Source organism: Monodelphis domestica, chromosome 8 (assembly GCF_027887165.1).
Source record: "Monodelphis domestica isolate mMonDom1 chromosome 8, mMonDom1.pri, whole genome shotgun sequence".
NCBI lineage: Eukaryota > Metazoa > Chordata > Mammalia > Didelphimorphia > Didelphidae > Monodelphis > Monodelphis domestica.
The window spans coordinates 209,812,306-209,835,623 of record NC_077234.1 but is presented as its reverse complement, the minus strand read 5'-3'; the positions used below and the strand labels follow the sequence as shown (position 1 = coordinate 209,835,623).

At 34.2% G+C, this 23,318-nt stretch overlaps 1 protein-coding gene across 1 annotated transcript in view; it reads right to left on the bottom strand.

Moving 5' to 3' along the window:
• Positions 1 to 4,574: 4,574 nt before the first annotated feature.
• NIPA1 (NIPA magnesium transporter 1) overlaps positions 4,575 to 23,318 on the bottom strand; it is a 66,012-nt gene continuing 47,268 nt past the window's right edge. The window contains exons 4-5 of the mRNA XM_001366257.5: positions 20,150 to 20,310; positions 4,575 to 11,048 (exon numbers count right to left, since the gene is read on the bottom strand). Of these exons, the coding sequence (XP_001366294.2) occupies positions 10,537 to 11,048; positions 20,150 to 20,310 (673 nt within the window). The 3' untranslated portion in view covers positions 4,575 to 10,536. The remainder of the gene's footprint in view (positions 11,049 to 20,149; positions 20,311 to 23,318) is intronic.

The window sequence follows — 23,318 nt, the reverse complement described above, 5'->3', positions numbered from 1 at the left end:
TTATTCCTTGGAAAGGAAGACCTGGTGATAGTTTGTCATTTGGCTAAAAACCAGCCTAACTGAGCATTGAGAATCTCATCACCAGAAGATTGACCACCAGGTGATGAATATTTTTTAGGTCATGGTAACCCCTGAAATGGAAAACATACATACATACATACATACATACATACATACATACAAACCACACATATACATGTATATATGTATAGATGTATATGTGTATAGACAGAAAACTATAACAGTTCCTATGTGGCTGAATGAGGGCATTGAAAGTAGCAATTTGAATGAGGGCATATCATGTGAATTTTAAGAGTTAGAAAATGAGACAAGTGTCTCATGCTAGATAAGTTTCGATGAATTGTTCCCCCTCTATTTATTCTTTGTTATAAAAGATGGCTAAATTGAGAAATATAGGTGATATAAAGACAAAAGATTTTTTAAAAACCTAACCTTCTGCCTTAGAACCAATTTGTTCTAAGGCAGAAGAGTTGTAAGGGCTAGGTAATGAGGGTTAAGTGTGAATTTTAGATTTACTCCACCCTGCTTAGTCTAACAAAGCAGGGATGTCTACACCCCTACTTAAGCATTAAGTGTTGAGAAGGATGGTCTATGACAGACATGTGCTAGCAAATGACAAATCAGAAACAACTGATAGATCCCCTGGGCTGTCCTAAGTCAAGCTTAAGCTACCATTGGTGCATGTGAGATGCAGGGAGTGATGCAAAAATGGTCTATATATTTTGTGTCACTTCTTCTCTTGGGGCTCTTTTTTTTTTGCAGAGAGGTGACTCTGGCTCTTGTGGCAGAGAGGTGGCTGGTGGCAGCGTGCTGAGCATCTTCGCATCTTGGTGTGGCTGCAGCTATTCTCCAGGTTTAGCGGTGAGCGTCCTTGATACAGTAACTGGGAGAAGCTTAATATTGTAGGTCAGGTGAGGCATCTTCTCTGAGCTCTCTTGGAGTTTAGGCTGATTCCCTTTCCTTTAGTTTCCTAAAAATGCCATCCTCCTAGGAGGTTCCTCATCTCAGAGGCCTCCTGGTTGAAAGGTCTTTCAACTCCCCTTGGCTCAGGCTAGGCTGAAGAATTCTTTATACCCTTTTCCCTCTCTCTTCTTCTGAATTCCTTCCCTCTATATTAATTAAACCACCATAAAATTTCCAAACTGACTTGAGTATTTTATTTGGGATTTGAATTAATCCCTGACAACCAATTAAATTTATATTCAGTCTCAACCCTAAAATTTATCCTTAGAATCTGGCTAATCCACAAAGGGTGTGACCAGGACCCTCAAATTTCTGTGAAACCTCTTTCCTTTCTCTCTTTCTTACTTCCTCAAATCAGTCTTTTAAGCATCTAACTCAGCAGTTCGAAACACAGCTGTGAGATCAGGTAAGTATAAAACAGTTTTTTTCTCTTTTCTCCTTAATTTGAATTGAACACAGACTTTTTTTTTTTAACCTAAAAGTGGCAGGACTAAGGAAGCTATTTATGTATGAATCCCCCTTCCCTTAGGGGACAAACAACCTAATTAGGCAACCCTCACTGACAATATTGCCTAGATTACTCTTAACTAGCGGTGAGAAAAACCTGGAGGAAGTTTTGGCCTTGTCCTGTTCCCCATGTGTCTCTAGTTTTAAAATTAAGTAAAGAGTAAAAAAAAAACAACAAAAAAAAACAACAAAAACCTGTGAGGCCCACTAGGAAAAGTGGAGGCTTTACTCAAAGAGAGAAACTGTTTTACCCTGAATGTAAAGTAGAGGAGGCTTGTGATCCCTCCTGAATCAAACAAAAACTCAGGCTTTGTTTTCTGTCTCCTTTTGGCCTAGGGGACTTGATTGGATTAAAAGGCTCTTTAAAAAAAAGAGACCACTACACCCAAATCTTTTGTTTTCACTCCCTGATTTTAAGCCCTAGCCAGTAGTGACATCTACTAACTAAAACCAAAATTTTAAATAATTACAAAATATATATAAAAATGAATACTACATTCTATGACATTTGTATGGTGTTTGAAGAATTAGGGATATTTAAGATTCCAGAATACCTCCAATTTCTTATGTTATTAGGTAATTTCATTTTTATACACTCCTAGATACTGTGATGAGAAATGCTACCTTGAAAAAAAATTGAAGCTAAAATGCAGGACAACATGCAAAACCAATTGGATAATTTAAAATACTTCTTAGAAGATCAATTAGCAAATACTGACCCCACCAAAAGCATGTCTGACTCTGACAAACCTGTTTCTGAACTTCTAAATGAGGAAATTCCCTTCCCCGAAATGGAGATGGAAAACACCTCTACTAAAGCTCAGCTAACAGACTGTTTCTCTTGTGGTCTGCAAATCTTGGCTGAAATTAATTCCTAAGACCCTTCTCCTGAAACCCAAACTTCTGAAATCCCAATTTCTCCTGTTCCTTCTCCTACCCAAAAACCAATTCCAGCCCTGAGGAAATCTTGTCCTAAAGAAACTCCTTTTAGTCAAACTGACTCACATGTACCAAATTCATCTAGAGGCCTTTTTCCTCTAAGAGAAGTACCTGAAATAGGATGCAATGGGGATGTGGTGACTCTATGGCACAATATACTGTTTACTCCCCAAGAAATAAATGAATTCACACGAAATGTTCCCACATATGAACAAGATCCCTTTCTGGTAATGAAAAAGATGACAGACATATTTTTTCAGTATAGTCCATCTTACAAAGATGTTGAAAACTTGCTACAGGCTTTTTTAACTGAACTTGAGAAAAATAAAATAATTTCTCATGTCAATAAAGCCCAGGGGTGCAATGCAGCACACTGGCCATCTCAGGATACTGAATGGGACATAACAACTCTGAGGATTATTTATACCATGAGAGAGTGTGCAGACAGTACAGATAAGTGGACAGAATTTGAAAGAAATAAGCAAAATGAGGAAGAGATATCCTCCAAATTCATGGACAGAGTTTGGGGGTTGATACCTGGATTTTGACCTTTCTAAAGAAAATTGCATAAGACAAATTAGAAGGCACTTTGTCAATAACTCTTGCAAAGTGATTAGGGATTATTTTAGAACACATTGCCCAAGCTGGTCACAGATGAATCTTGAAGAATTACAGAAAACTGCTCTATGTTTCAAAGGGAAACAAAAAAAAAAAGAGGAAGAGACTAATGATATCATGGAGAAAATTGAGAAACGATTGACATATTTAACTATGGGCACCCAAACTCCCCCCATTTTGTTCTTTCCCCTCTTTCCTTTGTGGTAGGATAAAGGGAGGATTAAATTGGGTTTTTAGATCTGTGAGGGGTATAAAAGTTCTTGAATTCTTTCCATTTTCTCATCTTCAAGGAAGTCTGATGATAGAATTTGCAGCTATGAGGAGCCTTGGAGAATATCTTGAAACATTTGTTTTTATAGATGAGGAAAATGTGGCTCAGAGAGATTAAGTGTTTTACTGAAGGTCACCAAGCTAACAAACAGAGGAACTAGAATGTAAACTTTATTTTTTTTATGTGACTTAAGATTATGTGACTTATACTATTATGTGACTTAAAATCTAGGGTTCTTGTCCCCACAACTGACTCTCCTCATGGCCTTACTCTGTGGTAATATTTATGAATTTGTGCCTTCTTTTTTTCCCTTGTAAATCCTAGAAAAAAATTTTTTTTGGGGGGGGGTAATGTTTTAGTAAGAAAAAAAGAGGACAATAGTGTTATGGGTATTCAGCTATGATAGTGACAGGAAAGAGGGAAAAGATATTTAGGGGTTAAGTATTTCTGTATCTACAACAGATGCACAGTCTGGCACCTGGTCTGTTCTTGAAGTTTTTCCAGTTTGGTAGGTTTTGCCAGGACTTGAATTTCATTCCATTCACACAGTCTTTGGGAACATAGAGTCAACATATAGGATCATCAGCCTAGAGCTAGAAGAAACTTCAAGGGCCATTTAGTCCAACCCCTCATTTTACAGGCAAAGAAACTTGGGCTTGGAATACTTAAAGAGTTTGTCCAGGTTCACACAGCTAGTTATCATTTGAGGAAAATCTGAACTCACATCTTTTAATTCCAGAGCTAGTAATCTTTCCACTATACCACACTGTCCCTATGAACAAAACAGATGCAAGATTGAAAAATAATAATAATTTAGTGGTCCCATTAAGGTTTAGCCCAAGAACAAATAAATCTCTTTGCTCCAATCTCATTCTCTAGAATCAATGGTATTTTATGTTTGCACATAAAAATGACTTGTGAGGTAGGACAGATACTTAAAAGCTGCACCATTTGCTTTTAGCTTTTAAAAATATCTAATATAAAATATTGTCCAAATATATCAAAACAAATAAATATAGTGTTCTTTGGTAGCAGAATGGAGTTGTCATTATATAATACTGAAATTGCGTATTTCAGTGGTTCCATCCTTTACAGTATAATTTAGAGGTAAATTCAACCTGAATTAATTCCTCACATACAAATAAATATAAAAAAACAAGACACTTTATAATAAAAATTTTTAGCAAAGAATTTAGGTAATTTAGATCTTGTGCCTATAGAAATATTTCAGGCATAAAAACAACAACAAAATAAGTGTCAGCTAGAAATAAGTTATTTTATTTTAAAACACATTACAGGATAATAAATAAGTTATTGGAAAACTTAGTAAATAGCCTTTTATAATTTACATGAGGCAACTACCACATGCCAAGACTATCTTTAAAAAGCAAAAGATCGGTGAGAATTCTTAGCCATTAACAAATGTATATACAGTATTTGGAGGCTAATAAAATAGGTCTTTTTGATCTCCTTTGATGCAACCACACTAAAATAGCATTTATGTAACCAAATACAATTATGCCTTTTTGTGTTCTAGACTACTGCCTCCCCTTTAATGTTTTACATTCCAATTTTCAAAAAAATAATATTTTCATTTTTTAAAAACCACATTCAGGAAGTTACTGTGTAAACAGCATCTTTCCCCCTTCAAATTGCAAGCCTTCTACATGGGAAAGCATTAGATTTCTGAGTATAATTTCTGAGTAACAAAATAAAATAATCTTAGCTTTTCATTATGATAATTTGGCACTAATAATTTAGGAATTTCCAACAGTTACTGTAGTGAATGCAAAATACATCAGAAATGTGTGGGAGCAGTGAACACTGTGCTCCTGGATATCAAAGAGTTAATTATAAAGACTGAACTCCTTGAAGGCAAGACTTTAAGCATAATTAATTACAAATTGTTCTAACAGGAAATTTCAACATCTTTTTACAGGTTATAAATTCTCTAGTGAACACAAATCTAGGTATATTTCAAAAGCCTATAAAGACCTCTTTTTAAGTTAGAAGATCAGAGTGGTTCATCATGCAAACAAAATTTGACTTTTCAGTGCAGTTCTTTTTTTCCTTTATCTTGAGACTTATAATAATAATAATAAACCCTTCTTTTTTTTGGAAAAAAGGAAAATTAAAGCTTTCTATTTTTATATAAATAATCCACTATTTCTTTTTTTTTCCTGTGCTCAAAATTATACATTGAACATATACGGAGACACTTTGTCAAGTTGTGATTTGATTTTGTCATTTAATATAGTATTTTTATTCTAAAGTTATCAAAATACTTCCAAATGTCAATCAAGCCTCAAAACAACTTATGTGAAGAATTATCCCCATTTGACAGATGGAAATCTGAGGCACAGAGATAACTTAACTTTCACAGGGTTGCACAAGTCACTGGCTTAAGGATAAAAGAACAAATAAACCCTTACTCTCAGTTCTCTGATTTATGCCCTAGTCATACTACATTTCATACCAGTGACATTAATTAAAAGATTCATACTCTACAGAATAATAATGGTAACTGTTATAGAAATTTTGATTGTTCTATGGAAACACAAGTTTTTCATATGCAGATTTAACTTGTTTAAAACACAAGTGTTTGTGTTGCTTTAGTCATATGCTGGGAGTTTATATGAAAAAAAAAAAACAGCCCTCAAATATTATTAGGCCAATTCTTATTTTTTATCTTTTCATATACACTATGGAAGAATAATAATCTAGCTTTACTTATAAAGCTTAGCTACACTAAAGAATATATCCTAAAGACTAATCCCACAGTAAAAGCAACATAACATACTTCTAAGTAATATAAAATAGGTCGAGGTATATTATACCATCAACTCTCTTATCTTGAGACAATGTTCCATTTACAAATTCTGAATCTTTTTCTTTTGGATTCAGAAGTGATACAACCCTTGCACTTAAATATGAATATAAATAAACCCTAAAATAATCAAAGATTGCTTTTCCAAAGGGAGGAAGACAAGTGTTAGGAGTCAATAATATACTTTTACTCCCTGAGATGGCAGGATGTGAATATTAGATCAAAATCTGCTTAGTGAGCAAATTACTTTCCAAGTGTCAGGTACTTTGGGAGGTGCAGTCATTTCTTTCAGGACAGTAAGCCACAATAGTTAAAGCCTGTTAAGCCTAAATCAGAATAACAGAGTTATGAGATGGCTTAGATCTCTAAAGAAACATACTCATTTCCTTCTCTGCTTTTCTGAAAATCATTTTAGATACTGAGAAAATAAGTCATCAAAATATGTTTACTCTTAGTAAGTAGACACCTTCCTCCCGCAAGGAATATGACTATTTTTACAGCCTGGGAGCTTTACCTTATTAAATGACAATAAAATTGCCTTAAAATGAATACATCTCAAAAGTACTTAACTTATACTCAGAAAGTAATTCATTCACCTGGCAGGTCCTATCTATTATTTATAAAGTGTTCGCTTGTTGTGGGATAAAGAAGATGAAAACTGACAGCACATTTTAACAGTGACATCTTATACCAGAAAATAGACATAGGATCATGGAATGCAAAGAATATGGCTCAAGAAAAGAATAAGACTTCTTGAGGGAGAAGAGGGAAGAGAGCCACACATAAAACACAGAAAAAAAGAAGGCAAATTATAGACTTGCTAAACGGGAACTATAAGTATATTGCTTATTGCTGAACCAATAGCAAAACATATCTTTCACTATCATTCTACTCTGAAAAGGCTGTGGTTACAGTGCAAGTGATGAACAAGGCCACTAGAAAATCATGGATTCCTTCCCAAAGGCTCTAGATTTTGTCATTCCCATTGTGGTGTAGATGAGTATTTGGCAGTTAGCAGGCTGCCTTTTCTCTATAAAAAAGGAAGTGAGAATGCAGAAAAAACTGTTTTGGCGTGGCCTATCAGCTTGGGGTCTGAAGAAGGATCCATCATGGTCCTAACATTTCATAGAACAGGATTAAAAAAAGTTGAAAACAAAAAAATTAAAATGAGGGAACAAGGCACCATCCAGGCAGGAGGACAATTGTCCCTTTAAATGTATATCAATATGAAATCTAAACAGTCTAATCTAATTATAATTTCAGCCAAAGATTTAAAGATGCTCAGAAGGTGAGAGGTGTCTATATGGGTACATTGGTAATGTTATGATTTTAATGTTTTCAAAGGAAAAAGAGAAGAAAAACCATATCATGGTGCTACAAATCATCATCCCACTTAATGCTAGTGCCTTCCCACTAATATTATGCCCAATTTATCTTATGTGTAAATTGAATGTTTTCTGGGTTTTTTGCCTTTCTTTGTATCCTCAGTGCTTAGGTGAGTGACTGGCATATTGAAGGTCTTAATAAATGCTTGTTGAAATTATTTGACTTTGAAAAATGCATTTTAAAATATTAGAGTGTTTTCTATAATAAAAGAGAAAGTACTGAAATAAAGTTATTTCTCTGTTTCTGGAAAGCCTCAACTCTGAGAACTGCCCTAATTTCTTCTACCTATTCCACAAGTTTTAATTAAAATTAAAATGCAATGATTCTATCCATTTTCCCATTCTATTTCTACATCAATTTTAAATTGACAAACTATAGAAGACTGCTTGAAATCAGATATCATTTGCTTTGTACTAAGCTTCAAGGTCACCTGATAGTTTTTTTGTTTTTTAAACTCAATGGTTTTCCTAAAGGACTAATCATATTAACTTTGTATGATTTGGCCAAATAAGAGTAGGTCTATGCTAACAAGATACTTTTAGTATAAACCAGGATTTAAACCCTCACTGATCAGAGGTGTTGCAGGGAAGGGGTGGGGGAATCTGTTTAGAATTAGTCTAGTACCCAAATACTACTGTTTAATTTTTATTTTGACATTTAGTGCTGCACAAAATTGCAGAAAATTATATTCAAAATGTCATTCCTAAACACCAAAGACATTTCTAGTTCTCGAGTAAACTATAATAAAGTATACTGAATTTTAGAAGCTTCTTCATTCCTTAGACACCAGGTTTGACAAAATAGAAGGGATTTCTATGCCACAAATGAACATCCTCCTTGAATTATGGTGATCTCATCATAGGAAAATATTCTGTGTCTAAGAGAATTGAAAATTTTGCCCAAAAGCCCTGTTCTGAAATTTGAACACATGAAACTTTTTATCATGATCATTGATTAGGGTTTGCATTCCTAAATATTTTGTGCTAAATCATTATCCCCTTCTAAAAGTTAAATAAAATGTCTTAATAGAAATTGAGCATTTATTGTAGATCAGTTAACAATAACAAAGATTGAAAACTTTTAAAAGATCCATCACAATATTTCAACCCTTATTCACAAATCACTTCTATAAGATGTATTTTAATAACATTTTCTTTACATTAAATAGTGGTCTAATTTTATTTATTCTCTTTGTCAAGTTTCCTAAACTTTCATAGCCCAGTTAATTAATAGGACTTTTCAGTTGACATTTTTTTGGTTTCTTTTTATATTTTTTGCCATTTACAGGTAACTTTGGCCCTTCCTAGGAACCACTGAATTTACCTTAGAAAGAGGCTCTGCAGTCACAAATTCATACTTTTCTCTATCCTAGATCTTTATTTTCCATATTTCCTTGTTTCATTAAAATGTCACCCAATCATGCAAGCAACAGTTTGCTGGGACTTAATATCACATAATTGGTCTCCGTTAATTTAGTATTACTAGGTATAGAATAGTAAACGTAATCAATAGACTGGTATAATGAAGTGCTCATTTGCATTTGCAAAGTCTAATGAATGAAAAGTTAGCAGAGTAAGAATGTTCTACTATATGAGACAACAATTTCTCTCATCTGTAGTCATCAATTCTTGCTATGAACTCTTTAGAATATTCATGTTGCAAATGCTCTACTATAAACTAGTTTCCTTCCCATTTTATAGAAATTTGCTTTAGCTTACTTTTTGTCCTCCCAACTTTTTTGTCTGTGTACTGTCTCAAGGGTGGTTTGCAGTTTTCTCTCTTTTGAAAGCATTATTATCTAGCAAATGAGTTATTTCTGAAAAGCCATTTATTCAAGATACACATTTCTTTCTGAAAGAAAACATTACCCTACAGAATCAAAGAACTTAGGGCTAGAATTTGGTATTGATGCCCATTACACAAGTTGAACTACATATATTCATATATACCCAGTTGTCTAGTCTGATGATAGTGACATACTTAAGAAATCCAAATAGCCTTGAAGTAGTTTTAGCCTTTGAGTACCTTCCCAGAAACATATTGCTTTTTCTGGATGATTTATGCATTTAAAATATGAAAACATCCATAGAAACTGTATTCTGTGTAATAAGTTATTTTTAAAAAAAGAAGCTATGTTTTCATTAGCTCAGTCAACTTAAGGGGTATTTTTAAAAGACAAAGGCACTGAAACATTTAAATTCTTGACACCTATTTGCAAATAAACAAATATGTCTTTTCTTTATTTCTTTTCTTTGCCATTTCCCTCCCCAATGTTTGCCATTAACTGATCTTGGAGACCTACTTTTTGAAAACAGGATTTTAAATTAATTTTTAGTGGTTGTCTTTTATTTGAATAGATACCTGAATTTTATGTCAAAGACACATACACAATCCAAAAAGACAAATGTGGAAGTGGTCTGGTCAGGAAAACGGCTGGATTTCAAGCCTATAGTCCAATGAATACTTTATGTCCTTTTCCAATGTATATATCTAACAAATGAGAACATTCAGCATCTTAAGAAGAAAAGGGAGCACCAACTTTTTTTTTTTCTATTTAAATTGGCTTTTAAACTTTTTTTAAAAAAGGAAATGACATTCTCGAAAGCTTCCTGGTTAATGACAATGAGAAACAGAGGACTGGTCAACAGAAAAGTGTAATGCCTAGACTGCCATTCCACAATGATGAATGTGAAACCTCAGATATTTTTGGAGGGATCTAATTTTCAGGGGAGGCAGTGCATCAGTCTCTATGCTATTTTAGCTCTTGGCCCTTCTGCTGATGATAGCCACTATAGTGCTGATGAATGCCATATGTAGTGGTGATTTTAGGGATATGGACATTTGTTCACTAGGAATTTGACAGAGGCCATCTACTAATTCCACCAACAACTCAAACATCTGAGATGTTTATTCATTTTGGTCTCTGCAAACCTAGGTCAAATTCAGGCCAGTAACCATATCCCGTTACTGGTTCCCTGAGCCACCCAATACCCATTAATGTATTTTAATCAGTTTTCATGTTAGGTTTATTCATCTCCCCAAGGTTGAAATTGAACTCTTTGAAGACTTGTATAAGTACAATGCCAATGGAAACAGTAGTGAATCCACACGCCATTCCCAAGAAATCTACCAGTCCTACATTACTCCATTCCCGAAAGAGAATTGCTGAGGCCAGCAAGACCAAAGTGGTGAAGACAACATAATAGATGGCACCAAATACAGATGAATCAAAGCACTCAAGTGCCTTATTAATATACCGAAACTGAATGATGATACTACAGCCAAGTACAGCTAAAAGGACCAGACAAAGGTATAGGGCTCTCTGACTTGACGGATTGTTATGAAAGATATCTTGAGCAGCTAGCCCAATTCCTTTAGTGCTTGGTACAGTGAAACTCCCCAACAATGAGCAAATACTGATGTACACCATAATATTGGTAGGTCCATGAGCTGGCGCTATCCAAAAGATAAGAAGCAGCAGCATAAGGAGCACTATGCAGAGGTAGCCAACAAACACTGAAAAACAAAGAACACATTAATTAGATGACAAAATACAATAAGAATGAATCACAAGGCACATTTTTTCAATGATAAAAGCAAACATTACAAATTAATCAAATCAATAAAGCGTGATGCTGTACCATGATACTCTTCTTAGATTATAGTGTGAGAAATTGAGGGGATTAGGACAGCAAATGGTTAATTGTAAGACTTGAGAGAACCACACTGACTCTGTCTTGTGACTCAATTCTGGAGCTTGCTCAGTTCCCTTTCCATTCAGTTATGGGCTTCATTTAAATTCTGTCTTGTGAGAAAAGTTTATTCAGTTGTGGCCACTGGGAGAAAACCTTATTGCATTGTGTTGAACCTGTGAACCTTTTCCCTGTGGCTGGGAAGCTGGACCACCTGTACCTGCTATTCAGAGATTCTTAATTAAGGACCTAGGTTATGCTGACCAGAAATGCAGTCAGATCCAAGGCTGATGGAAGGAGTTTTCTCGTAACTGTACATCTCAAGCAACTCTATGTCTTATCTGAAAACTAATCAATAAGTTATTGTTTCCGGATTCCTTTGATTGTATACAGTGGGATACTGCTTTCCCTGAATTGTACCTATTCATTCCCCTTCTCCCAATGTGGAGAGTCTTATTTTTTCATTCAACTAGAAATCAGATTACCCAATATTGTATTATTTATTTTTAGTTAGTTGACCTAACTAACTAGTTGATTGTTTTTAATGAATAAAAGTTTGTCTCTCCCTGTATTCAGGGTCCAGTTGAGGAAGGGTCCTTATTTGTTAGGCAGTTGGTATGAATTGCTTAATAAATCAATACACTCAGAAGATTAAACCTTTGTGAGTGATAATATATTGCTTGTCAACTCTGGGACAGGGGAGATATGAGGGGAGGGAGAAAATATGAATCATGTAAAAACATGGAAAAAATGTAAAAATAATAATAAATAAAAAATAGATTGAACCTTTATTTCCTTATTCATTCCATCTTTTGCTCATTATAGTAGTACATATAACCCTCTAACCAAATTAATTAAATTTTCTTATTAAGTTCCCCTTTTCTGTTACATTCTATTTCCATATCATTTCTTGCCTTAATAGATCTATGATATCATCAGTTCTCTGACACCATTACCTTTTCAATGCCATATCTTTTAAAAAATTTTCTTATTTTCTCATAAATTCCTCATTGGGGAAATATCCTACCTTGAGAGCCAATTTCCCACCCACCCCCCCATTCTCTTTGGTAATATACCTCTCTTTAGTATACTAGTATACTATTTTAGACCACTTGGACTAGCTATCTGTCATGTCTAATCTTCAATATGTGACTAGTCCCTTTCTTATTTATGTCATCCACATTCTTAGTAATTATCTTTTATACTGTTTCTCATGCATCATCCATGTTTGATAACATACTCACTATCTGTCCATTGCCCTTGGGGTTGGATTTTTTTAACTTAGAAAATGTTTATTTAATTAATTGATTTAGACTATTTTGGGGGTTGCAATTTTAACCTTTCAAATAATGGAATTCAGTGATTCACAGTCATTTTCCAGAAGTAAACTAGTGTTAGAAAGTCTTTTATCATGGAAATAGTCAGTCTGAGATCACTGAAAGCATTGGACAATTTCCCAAATCATCTCTAGTTCAGCCTTCTCAATTGTTGGCTTAAGTTAACCATTTGCCTAAAGTCAGTTGGTGGTACAGTGTCTAGAGCACTGGGCCTGACGTCAGAAAGATCTGAGCTCAAATATAGTCTTAGACACTAGCTTTGGGACCCTGGGCAAGTCACTTAAACTCTGCCTCAATTTTCTCAAATAGAAAAATGGGGATAATAATGGATCCTACCTCATATGGGGCTTGTAAAGGAATCAAATGAGATATTTGTAAAAAAAATCCCTTAGCACAGTGATTGGCACATAGCAGGCACTTATCCCCTTCCATTTTCAATTCCTATTATGAAAGATGTTAGTAGATTGTCTAATACAAGATACTACCTATTCTGCTACTTATCAATATGGGTAACACAGCTTTCTTTTCCCCAAAATGTATGGGTAAGACCTATTTCTTACTTATTACTATGGATTGCTATAGCAAATGTATAGAACCATGGCTCAATATAACTAACACAATGTTTTCTGTGAACAGAAATAACTGGAGAGCTTCTCTATTAATCATACATCTTTCTGTTTGCATCAAATAGAAAACAAAGCTCAGGATAGCAGAGAATATTTGTAGTGAATATGTTTCTCTGTTTCAATACTTTGATGTCAGTACTCATGTATTACTGAGCAATGATCTCAATAAACACACCAGACCTTGAGATTTGTACAATAATGATGTGAAACCTTCTCTGTGGACATGTGAAGGTGCATCTTTTTTCTAATTCAAATGCTTCTCTGCAATCAAACCCTGAAGGCGATCTTACATTTTCCTCCCCTTCCTACTCAGTTGGTGCAATTGTATAAATGTGACTTGCAAAAATATTCCTATTTCCCCTTCACATTTTTATAAAAAATATCCTTGATGTAATTTTGGCTCATTTTCTAGATAGAGGAGAACATCTATAGATATAAGCCATCCTATATAATTGCTAATGTCTACGCAATCATGTTTTGAAAAAGCACCACCTGTGATGCTTTGCCATTTTGGAATTTTTATCTTTGAGTTCTCAAAAATCTATCCCTGAATACCTTTAGAACTGCACTGGCACCAGCAGGAAATTCTTCTATAAGTGCTGGATCAATTTCAATTGCTCTCTCAACTTTTACAATACGTCTGTTGCAAAGGTGGATCATGGTGTCCAAATGCCAAGGTGGCACGTTGTGACCACTGGAAATAAGACAGGGAGAGGAAGGTGGACCTGTAATTTCACTGGGAACTTCCAAATAAGGTAACTCTTTATCCTTCTTTGCAATTTCTTGAGAGAGCTTCCTAGAATATTGGGAGGTTAAGGGATTTATCCAGGTCACACAGCCAATGGTGTGAGAGACCACAGCTGAACCTAGGTCTTCCTGACTCTGAGGTCAGTACTTTATCTATTCACCAAATCACAATGCTTCTTGCTAATTAAAATAGATTATATAATTTCAATTGAGAGAAAGTTGAGAGAGCAATTGAAAGATAAAATAAGTTAGCAGATCAGTTCTTTTTCTTATTTTATCCTCCACCTGGTTACAAATACTTTTAAGATAATTTGAAAATGGCTAAAACCTCTATTGTTAATTCTTTTAATGGTTAAAAATCACTCATAGCATCAGATTTCCTGGAATGGGAGTTACTTAAGGCTGAGGTGAACCTACCAGGGCTAAAGCTAAGATCAGTTCTTAAAACTAGGCCCCAAGTGTACTATCCTTTGAGAGTGAAGATAACAAATGTGGAGTGAATTAAAAATGAGAACTGCCCCGTAGATGCTTAAAGTACCAAAAGTCAAAGCAATTTGATGAACACTGAGAGGTCAGAAGAGAAAAGAAGAGATCAGAAGTGGAGTTAGAATTTAGATTTCTGCATGAGATTGACTCAGAGAGCAGAATTGGTGGGAATATTCTTTTTATTAGGGATCAAATGTACTTAAAGCAGCATCATGTCCAAAAATGCCAAGAAAAGTTACAGAAAGGGCAGAATCGTCTACTACAGAAGAACAGTCAATTGTAGAAGCTCCTGAGCACAGGTTGAGCAAAAAAGTAATTTGTTGGAAGCAACTATGAACATTTTTGTTCATAGAAGCCTATTTCCTCTTTTTTTAAATTTCTTGGAATATAGACTTAGTAATGAGTTATAGGGCATATGAAATTTAATGTCTTTTGGGGCATAGTTCTACACTACTTTCCAGAATGGCTGAACAAGTGATAATTTTGTTCTCTTTTTGAATGTGCTTATTTCCTCTATTTTTTGTCTTATTGCCATGGCTAGAATTCTACATAAAATACATAATATACTAATATTATACATAAAGCCCTACATAAAATAATAATATACTATTAAAGTTCCTTCCTTTATCACTGGATCTTACTGGAAAGTCTTCTCGTTTATTCCTATTTCATAAGATGTTGGATTGTGGTTATAGATAGATATTACTTATCCTTAATAGGAATAGTATATTTTGTTGCTATGATTTCTAGCATTTTAAAACAGAAATATTATAATAAATGGTGCATCTTGTCAAAAAATTTTTGTGGATTTTCTAGTATCATCATATGACTTTCTGTTATTATTAATATGTTTTATTATATTGATAGGTTTCCTAACATTGAATCAATCTTGTATTAGTATAAATCCAATCTGGGGGGCAGGTGGGCAGCTGAGTGGATTGAGAGTCAGGCCTAGAGACAGGAGGTCCTAGGTTCAAATCTGGCCTCAGACACTTCCCAGCTGTGTGACTTGCCCAGGGTCACCCAGCTGAGAAGAGTCAGAGGCCAGTTTTGAACTCAGGACCTCCCGTTCTATGAACTTGGGCTTTTAAAAAATATTTTGACATTCAATCAGATTACTCACTTACAAAAATGAACTATGTTTTACATGATAATACATGTATAACCCAGATCAAATTTCCTGCCAGCACTGGAAGAGGGAAGGGAAGGGAGGGAGGGGGATAAATTCAATCATCTAACTTGGGAAAACTTATGTGGAAATTTGTAATGAAATTACAATAGTATGTAATTGGTAATAAAGAAATAAAAATATTTTGACAACTTTGTTTTATTAAAATTGGTTTTCCTTATAACTTTGTGTATGCTATGCCTTTAAAAGTATTATTTGGGGGGGCAGCTGGGTAGCTCAGTGGATTGAGAACCAGCCCTAGAGACGGGAGGTCCTAGGTTCAAATCTGGCCTCAGACACTTCCCAGCTGTGTGACCCTGGGCAAGTCACTTGACCCCCATTGCCTAGCCCTTACCACTCTTCTGCCTTGGAGCCAATACATAATATTGACTCCAAGACGGAAGGTAAGGGTTTAAAAAAAAAAATAAATCCAATCTGATCATAGTGTATATTCTTTATAAATATGTTGCTGTCTTCTCCTTATTAACATTTGATTTAAAAATTTTGTATCAATAAATTTATTAGGCATATTCATTAGATTTTGACACTTTCTGATTTACATAGCAGTACCACATTTATATCTTAGAAGTTTAGTAAGATCTTTTCTCCCCCCCCCCCCAGGTTATGTAAGTTTAGAATTAATTGTTTTTTAAATTTTAGATTGAATTTGTAAATCTGTCTGGCCCTTGGTTTTCTTTTTGTTTGTTTGTTTTTCCCTTTGGGAGACCATTCATAGTTTTTTTTTTCAGTTTCTTTTTCTGAGATTGGGTTATTAAATCTTCTATTCTTATTTTGTTAATCTGAGCACTTTGTACTTGTTTACATTCATCCATTTTACTTAGATTGTCAGTTTTATTAGCATATAATTGGGCAAAATTGTTTCTAATCCTAATTTACTTAATTTTTCTTCATCTGTTGTAAGTTTTCCTTTTTAATTTTTGATTCTGTTAATTAAAAAAAACAAATCAGCCAATAGTTTACCTTTTTTATTTGCTTTCCCCCAAATGAACTCAATTTTATTTTTAGTTAAAATTTTTTGACTTTACATTTTATTAACTTCTTTGATTTTTCAGATTTCTATTTTGAAATTTAATTGGAGGTTTTTTATCTATTGATTTTCTAGTTGTTTTTTTTTTTGCATGTTGAATTCATTGATCATTCTTTCTTTTGGTTGTTGACTAAAGTGTAAAGAGAAACTAATTTTCTCCTAAGAATTGCTTCATTCCAAAAATACTGGTCTATTGTCTCACTATTATTGTTAATCTCAGAAAAATTATTTATCATTTACATGATTTGTTTTTACTTACCAATTATTTAGAATTAAGTTATTACAAATAATTTTTAAATGTTTCTTTAGTGATTTTTTTTCTTGAATATAATTTTATTTCATTGTTGACTATGAAAGACATGTTTAATAGTTTTATTTTTCTGTATTTTATTTGTGAAGTAGTATTCTTTTATAAGGTCAGTTTTTGTAAAAGTGTCATTCACAGCGGAAATATATATATATATATATATGTATGTATGTATATACACACACACACACACACTCACACCTTTCTATTGATGTTCAATATTCTCCAGAGGTCTATCATATCTAATTATTCTAAAATCCTACTCAGTTCCTTAATTTATTTCCTGTATATTAATTGGTTAGATTTGTGTAGTTCTGAAAGGGGTAAACTGAGGTCTCCTATTATTATAGTTTTATTGTCTATTTCTTCTTATAATTCATTTAAGTTTTCTTTTAATTTAAATGATATTCCATTCAGTGCATCTGTGTTAAGTATCATTATTAATCCATTGTCTTTGTCTCTTCATCTCTTTTAACCAAGTCTATTTTTGTGGTTACCTTGCTTGATGTCAAGATTGCTACTCCTGCCTTTTTGTCTTTAGCTGAAGCATAACAAAACCCAGCAGAAAAAGCTAGAAAGAAAAATTCCATTAAAATAATTACAGAGAGAACAAAATACTTGGTAGCCTATTTGCCAAGACATACATAGGAACTATATGAATACAACTACAAAACACCCTTCATACAAATAAATCTAGACCTAGATAATTGTAGAAATTCTTTGTCTTACCTACTTATTTAATTCTGGTTGAATCTTTTGTGTTTAAAATGTGTTTCTTGTAAACAACATGCTTTGTAATCTATTCGATTCTCCCCTTCTGCTTTATGGGTGAATTATTATTTTACTCTTATACTTTTTGCCTCTCTTTACTTCCTACTTCTTTTCAAAGATGAAAATGGTGGTGATTGAAGGATGCATTGAGCACTAATACTAGTGTTCTATGCTTTATTCAATCTGCCCCTTTTCTCTTTTCTTCACCAAGGTCCTAATCACAAGCTCTTATTCTTTTATTCTTTCATTTAAACCCCTTTTATTCACTCTCTGTTGTAAGAATTTGTTTTGCTTATGACTAATTTTTCCTGTTCTTTTCCTCTTTCCCAAATTTCCTCTTTTCTTGTTGAGTAAAATGTATTTCTGCACTCAACTGAATGGTTGTAATCTACATTTCTTATACCAATTCAGTTGGTTAAAGTGATAATGCTCCTCCAACTGCTTCTTCCTTGCATACAGACTTCTATTTGTGCACTCAGATTATGTGAGAGAATTTCCCCTTTATGCCCTGGTGTATTTATTTTCCCTTTCTCTTTCTTCTTTTAAGATAATGAAAATGTGAAAAAACCACCTCCAGGGCTTCAATTTTATTCCACTCCCTCTACAATCCATGATGATGAAAGAATTCTGAGGGGACATACATACCATATCCCCCCTTTAGACTAGAAGCACGTCATCATTGTTCAGGCCCTTTGAATTGTCCACTTCTTTTTACCTTCTTATGTTTCTCTTGACTCCTCTGTTTGCGTTTCAAAGTTTTTACTTAGCTGTGGTCTTTTCATCAGGAATGCTTAGGATTCTTCTATCTTATCACTCCCTACTCCTTTTTTCCTGTGGGTTTTCTTGAGTGTTTGTAGAATATTACATTCTTCACTCTGTTCCTTTATTGTTTAATCCTGACTATGGCTCCTTAGTACTCAAATTCTTCCTTTCTGGCAACCTGAAGTATTTTTCCTTTAATTGAAAGTTCTAGATTTTGGCTATTTTATTCACAGGAATTTTCATTTGGGTTTTTTTTTTTCAAGAGGTACCTGGTGAGTTCTTTTTATTTTCATTTTGTTCCCTGATGTTATGAGATCTAGGCAGTTTTTTTTTTTCATTATTTCTCAAAATATCACGTCTAGACCATTTCTTTGGTCATGGCTTTCAAGTTGTCTAGTGATTCTTACATTCCCTCACCTTGATCTGTTTTCTAAGATAGTTATTTTTGATATGAGATATCTTACACTTTCTATTTTTTTGTCTTGACTGTCTTTTAACATTTTTTATGTGACGAAAATTCTTGTTTGATCCATTCTAATTTCCAAGGAGTCTGTTGTGTAAAGTTTTACACCTCTGTGCTAAGCTGTTTATCTTCTTTTCAGGTTGAGTTGATGGGATGTTTTCAAATTTGTCTATAAACTACAACTTAAGAATCCCTGGACTAGGTGATCTTTTAGAGTCCCTTCCAATTCTGAAATTGATTGTCTGAAGCTCTTAATAAGCTACAATGACAGTGATGTCAAAAGCTCCATCTTCAAGGATATTATCTATTTCAGTGGCCAGAGAAGAGATTTAAAGGTCTATGTCATAAAGGACAGCTAAAATAGACTTCTCCAAGGTATCTTCCATCACTGCCTTTTTCCTGTCTACTATGGGGGTGAGGTGGGGAAGAAGATAATAGAATTGTGTCTCATTAATCTTCACAAATTCTCAGAATTCTCTTACATGGCAGAATTTCTCTTTCTTTTCCCCAATTAGTCTATCTTGCCTTTATTAGAAGGAAATAAAAAGCAGATAAATTTGCAATCATACTAAGAATTATCTGGATGAGAAGAAATAAGCTAAATAGAAGCAAGGGAACATTCTAGGCCAATTTTGCTTTATGTCATTCCCAAATATCTCATGTGCTCCTATGGTTACTTCAGTTATAGTTGCTTAAATAAACATTTATCCAGAGCTATTATGTTTCATATAATTGGTCATAGTGGCACATAGACATTCATGTTTCAGCAGTATAGGTTAAATGGCACTATATCTGAAGCTGGTGATTGAGCAATTTCATAAAAAAATTCTAGAAAGAAAGTTAATTTAGAAGATAACCACATCAGAATTTAATGTTTGCTTGAGGGATACACAGGGATAAAATATTTTCCCTTATTTAATTCCAATCATTATTTTGTATTACAAATTTCATTCAATTTTGGGAATGTTTTTTTTTTCAATATTGGGCCCACATCAGCTTTGGCAAGCCAAAGAATATTTGATCAGACTTCAAAATATAGGCTATTAGAAAATTATACTGTACAGGTGAGTCCTGGACAAATTTATATTTGAGGATTATACACATTGAAAATGTTTCTAGAGAATATCATATTAGCAAAATTCAAAGTAAAAATTGCTTAAGGTCCCTTAGGCAACCTCTTTTCATATGTATAAATAAGGATATTTGTTACCTGGATTTGTAAGTTTCTCTTCAAGTTCAGCCTGGGTTGTTACACTCTCGGATTTGGGGGAATGAATGATAAGAACAACAGAACCAGCACAACTTAGCAAACATCCCAACTTGCCCAAGATGTTCAGTTTTTCCTTCAGAAGATAAGAAGCTAAAATAGACCTTCCACAACAAAAAGAAAATCACAATTTTAAAATCAAGCTATTTGTCATAATAACAATGAATTTTACTTCTGGTCCTATTGCTACTTTGTTTAACAATTAGAAAACCTCAAATTTCTCTGTAATCAGAGCCTGAAGAATAGGGCCTAGACCTATGACTTCATTGGAATAAGGGATGACAAAACGTCTTCTAATTTGGGTCACCACTATCTCCATAATGTGTCTGTTGCTTTAAAGAGTTTCCCAGAACCCTGAGAGATTGTCATCTTCTCTAGGGTTATAATGCCCATATGTAACAGGGTTATAATGTCAATATGTAACATGAGATTTAAACCCAGGTCTTTTTGGCTCTGAGACCAAATTTCTACTATCTACATCACATTATATCTCTTAAGAGATTTAAAAGAAAAAAATTGGAATGATTAAGAGAAAAAAACCCCATGGCACCACAAGCAAATTTTAGTGTTTATATTATAGTGATGGCAGTGATGATGGAGGTGATACAGACTGAATAGGGGTCACTGATCATTGGGTTCTTCCCCCCTCCCACTCTTCCTGGTCTTCTTGAGGAAAATAAAGGGTAAAGTAAGAAATATTTAACAAAGAAAATATGATTTTAAGGTTTTAAAGGAAGTATGAATAAGTATTTATACTTTGTTGCCACTTTAAGAGGCATGAAGAAGCTTTTCCATCAATTTGATGGAGTAATACAGAGTGTAGCCATTGCTATAGGGCAGCCTGCTGTCAGAAAAACTCATTTTTGTGAGTTCAAATCTGGCCTCAGGCACTTACTAGCTATGTAGCTCAGCACCAGTCACTTAACCTTGTTTGCCTCAGTTTTCTCATTTGTAAAATGAGCTGGAGAAGGGGCAGATTGGTAGTACAACAGATAGAACATCAGGCCTGGAGTTGGGAGTGTGATGAAGGATGGAAAGGTTTACCTTTCCTACGTTCAAATCTAGCCACAGACACTTCCAAGTGATGTGACTCTGAGCAAGTCATTTAACCCAGACTGTGTAGCCTTACCAAGCTTCTGTCTTAGAACTGACAGTAAGAAAGAAGGAAGGGTTTTTTTAAAAATACGCTAGAGAAGAAAATGGCAAACCACTCCATTATCTTGGCAAAGAAATCCCCAACTAGAGTCACAAAGATACGTAGAGATATAACAGAAAAATGAATGAACATAGTCACTGGCTTGGTTAGGTACCAGCCATACCCCTGAGGGTCTTTATATATCCCCTGGATTCTCCAGGGGAGGATGACACTGGGTTCAAGCTATTTTGTAGATGAAAGTTTATTAAACTATAGCTCATGAGCCTCTAATCGTTTTATATTCAATAGCCAGTCAGTTAACACAATTAGCTCAAAGCAAAGATAGTGTATGAGTAGTAACAAAGCATTGTCCCCATAAAGCAGAGTCTCATTGTCCCACAAATACAACCAGTTTGAGGGGGAAGAGTGTGTACCTATGTAGAATACCCCAAATGAGAGGCATACACTTAGGAATGAATGGCCAATACAACTTATGCCTCTACTATCATGGGTCGCAGACATTGCTTCTATTTTCCTGGTGTCTTCAAGCTGAGCACAGTATCTTTACTGGCCAGATTGTAGCTGGGCTCCCTGAGCCTGCTCCCCTCACAGCTTTACTTCTTTACTTGATTCTACAGTACCATCCTTGGGGCTAATCTCTGGAGTTCAGCGTTTCTCACTTGGTGACTTACTCTGTTGAGTGATGCCATTGATAATGGCAGATGAGGAAGGAAGGAGAAGAAAGTCCTCTCTCTTCTACTAGCCTCAAGAAGAACAAAGGCCAAGACTGATTCTCTCTTAAGAGAGAATTGACTCTTCTCAACTGCAAGGTATGGCTCTCCTCTTGACTGAATCATTAGGGAGTATTTCATCTATACTCATCAGCTCATAGAAAGGATGACTTTTTAAAGGGTGTCAAGAGTATGGCTTATCCTTTAGCTGGCCAATAGTCAGCCATCCTATAATAACACCTCTTCCCTACCTCTTCTTTTTTAATTAAAAATTTTCATTTAATTAATTAATTTCGAATATTTTTCCTTCCCTACTTCTTAAAGGGGAAATAAAGTGTAAATACTTCTTTATGCCTTCTACTGTTACTTGACTTTTATATCATTAAGTGGGATAGGAAGGAGCTCAGCTGATCTGAGATCCTTTCATCAAAGCCTCTTTCCCTCAAATTAAATGAAAAGACAGTTAAATGATTAATAAGTTGTCATTTTTCTCCTAAATTCTATTTTGTTTTTGGTTTAGGCATTGCCAAAATTGTCAGACTGAAAAATAGAAGTCTATTTAACTACAGAACAGGAAGGTTATCATATCTGGTAAACAATCATAGGTTTATTAAAAAATACCACCCATTATGTGATTGTTTTTTTTAATTTAAGTTATTTATTTAATTAATTAATTTAGAATATTTTTCCATGGTTACAAGATTCATGTTCTTTCCCTCCCCTCCTCCCACCCCCCTCCTATAACCAATGAGCAATTCCACTGCGTTTTACATGTTTTATTGATCAAGACCATATTATTAATATTTATACTACGGTGATCGTTTAGAGTTTACATTGGGGTTTTGGTTTTAATAGGTTGCTCTTTTACAAAAATGAATAATATGGAAATGGGTTTGAGTGATTATATACATATGATATATATAACATATATGTATGTATGTATATATAACCCAGTGGAATTGCTTGTCAACTTCAGGAGGGGAATGGATGAGGGGAGGGAAAAAACATGAATTATGTAACCATGGAAAAAATTTTTTTAATTACCCATAATCCTAAGAGTTATACTGACTGAATGATGACTATAATGAATATAATCTTTTTGTTAATTTATTTCTTAATTTCCTCATAATGAAACTAATAGCAAGGGGTTACTTTGAAGAGTCTTAAGAGGACCTGGATGCCGAAGTTCATTAGTTGTTAATATCTTTCTTAAATTATGCTACTTTGAGACCAGTAATCAATTTAT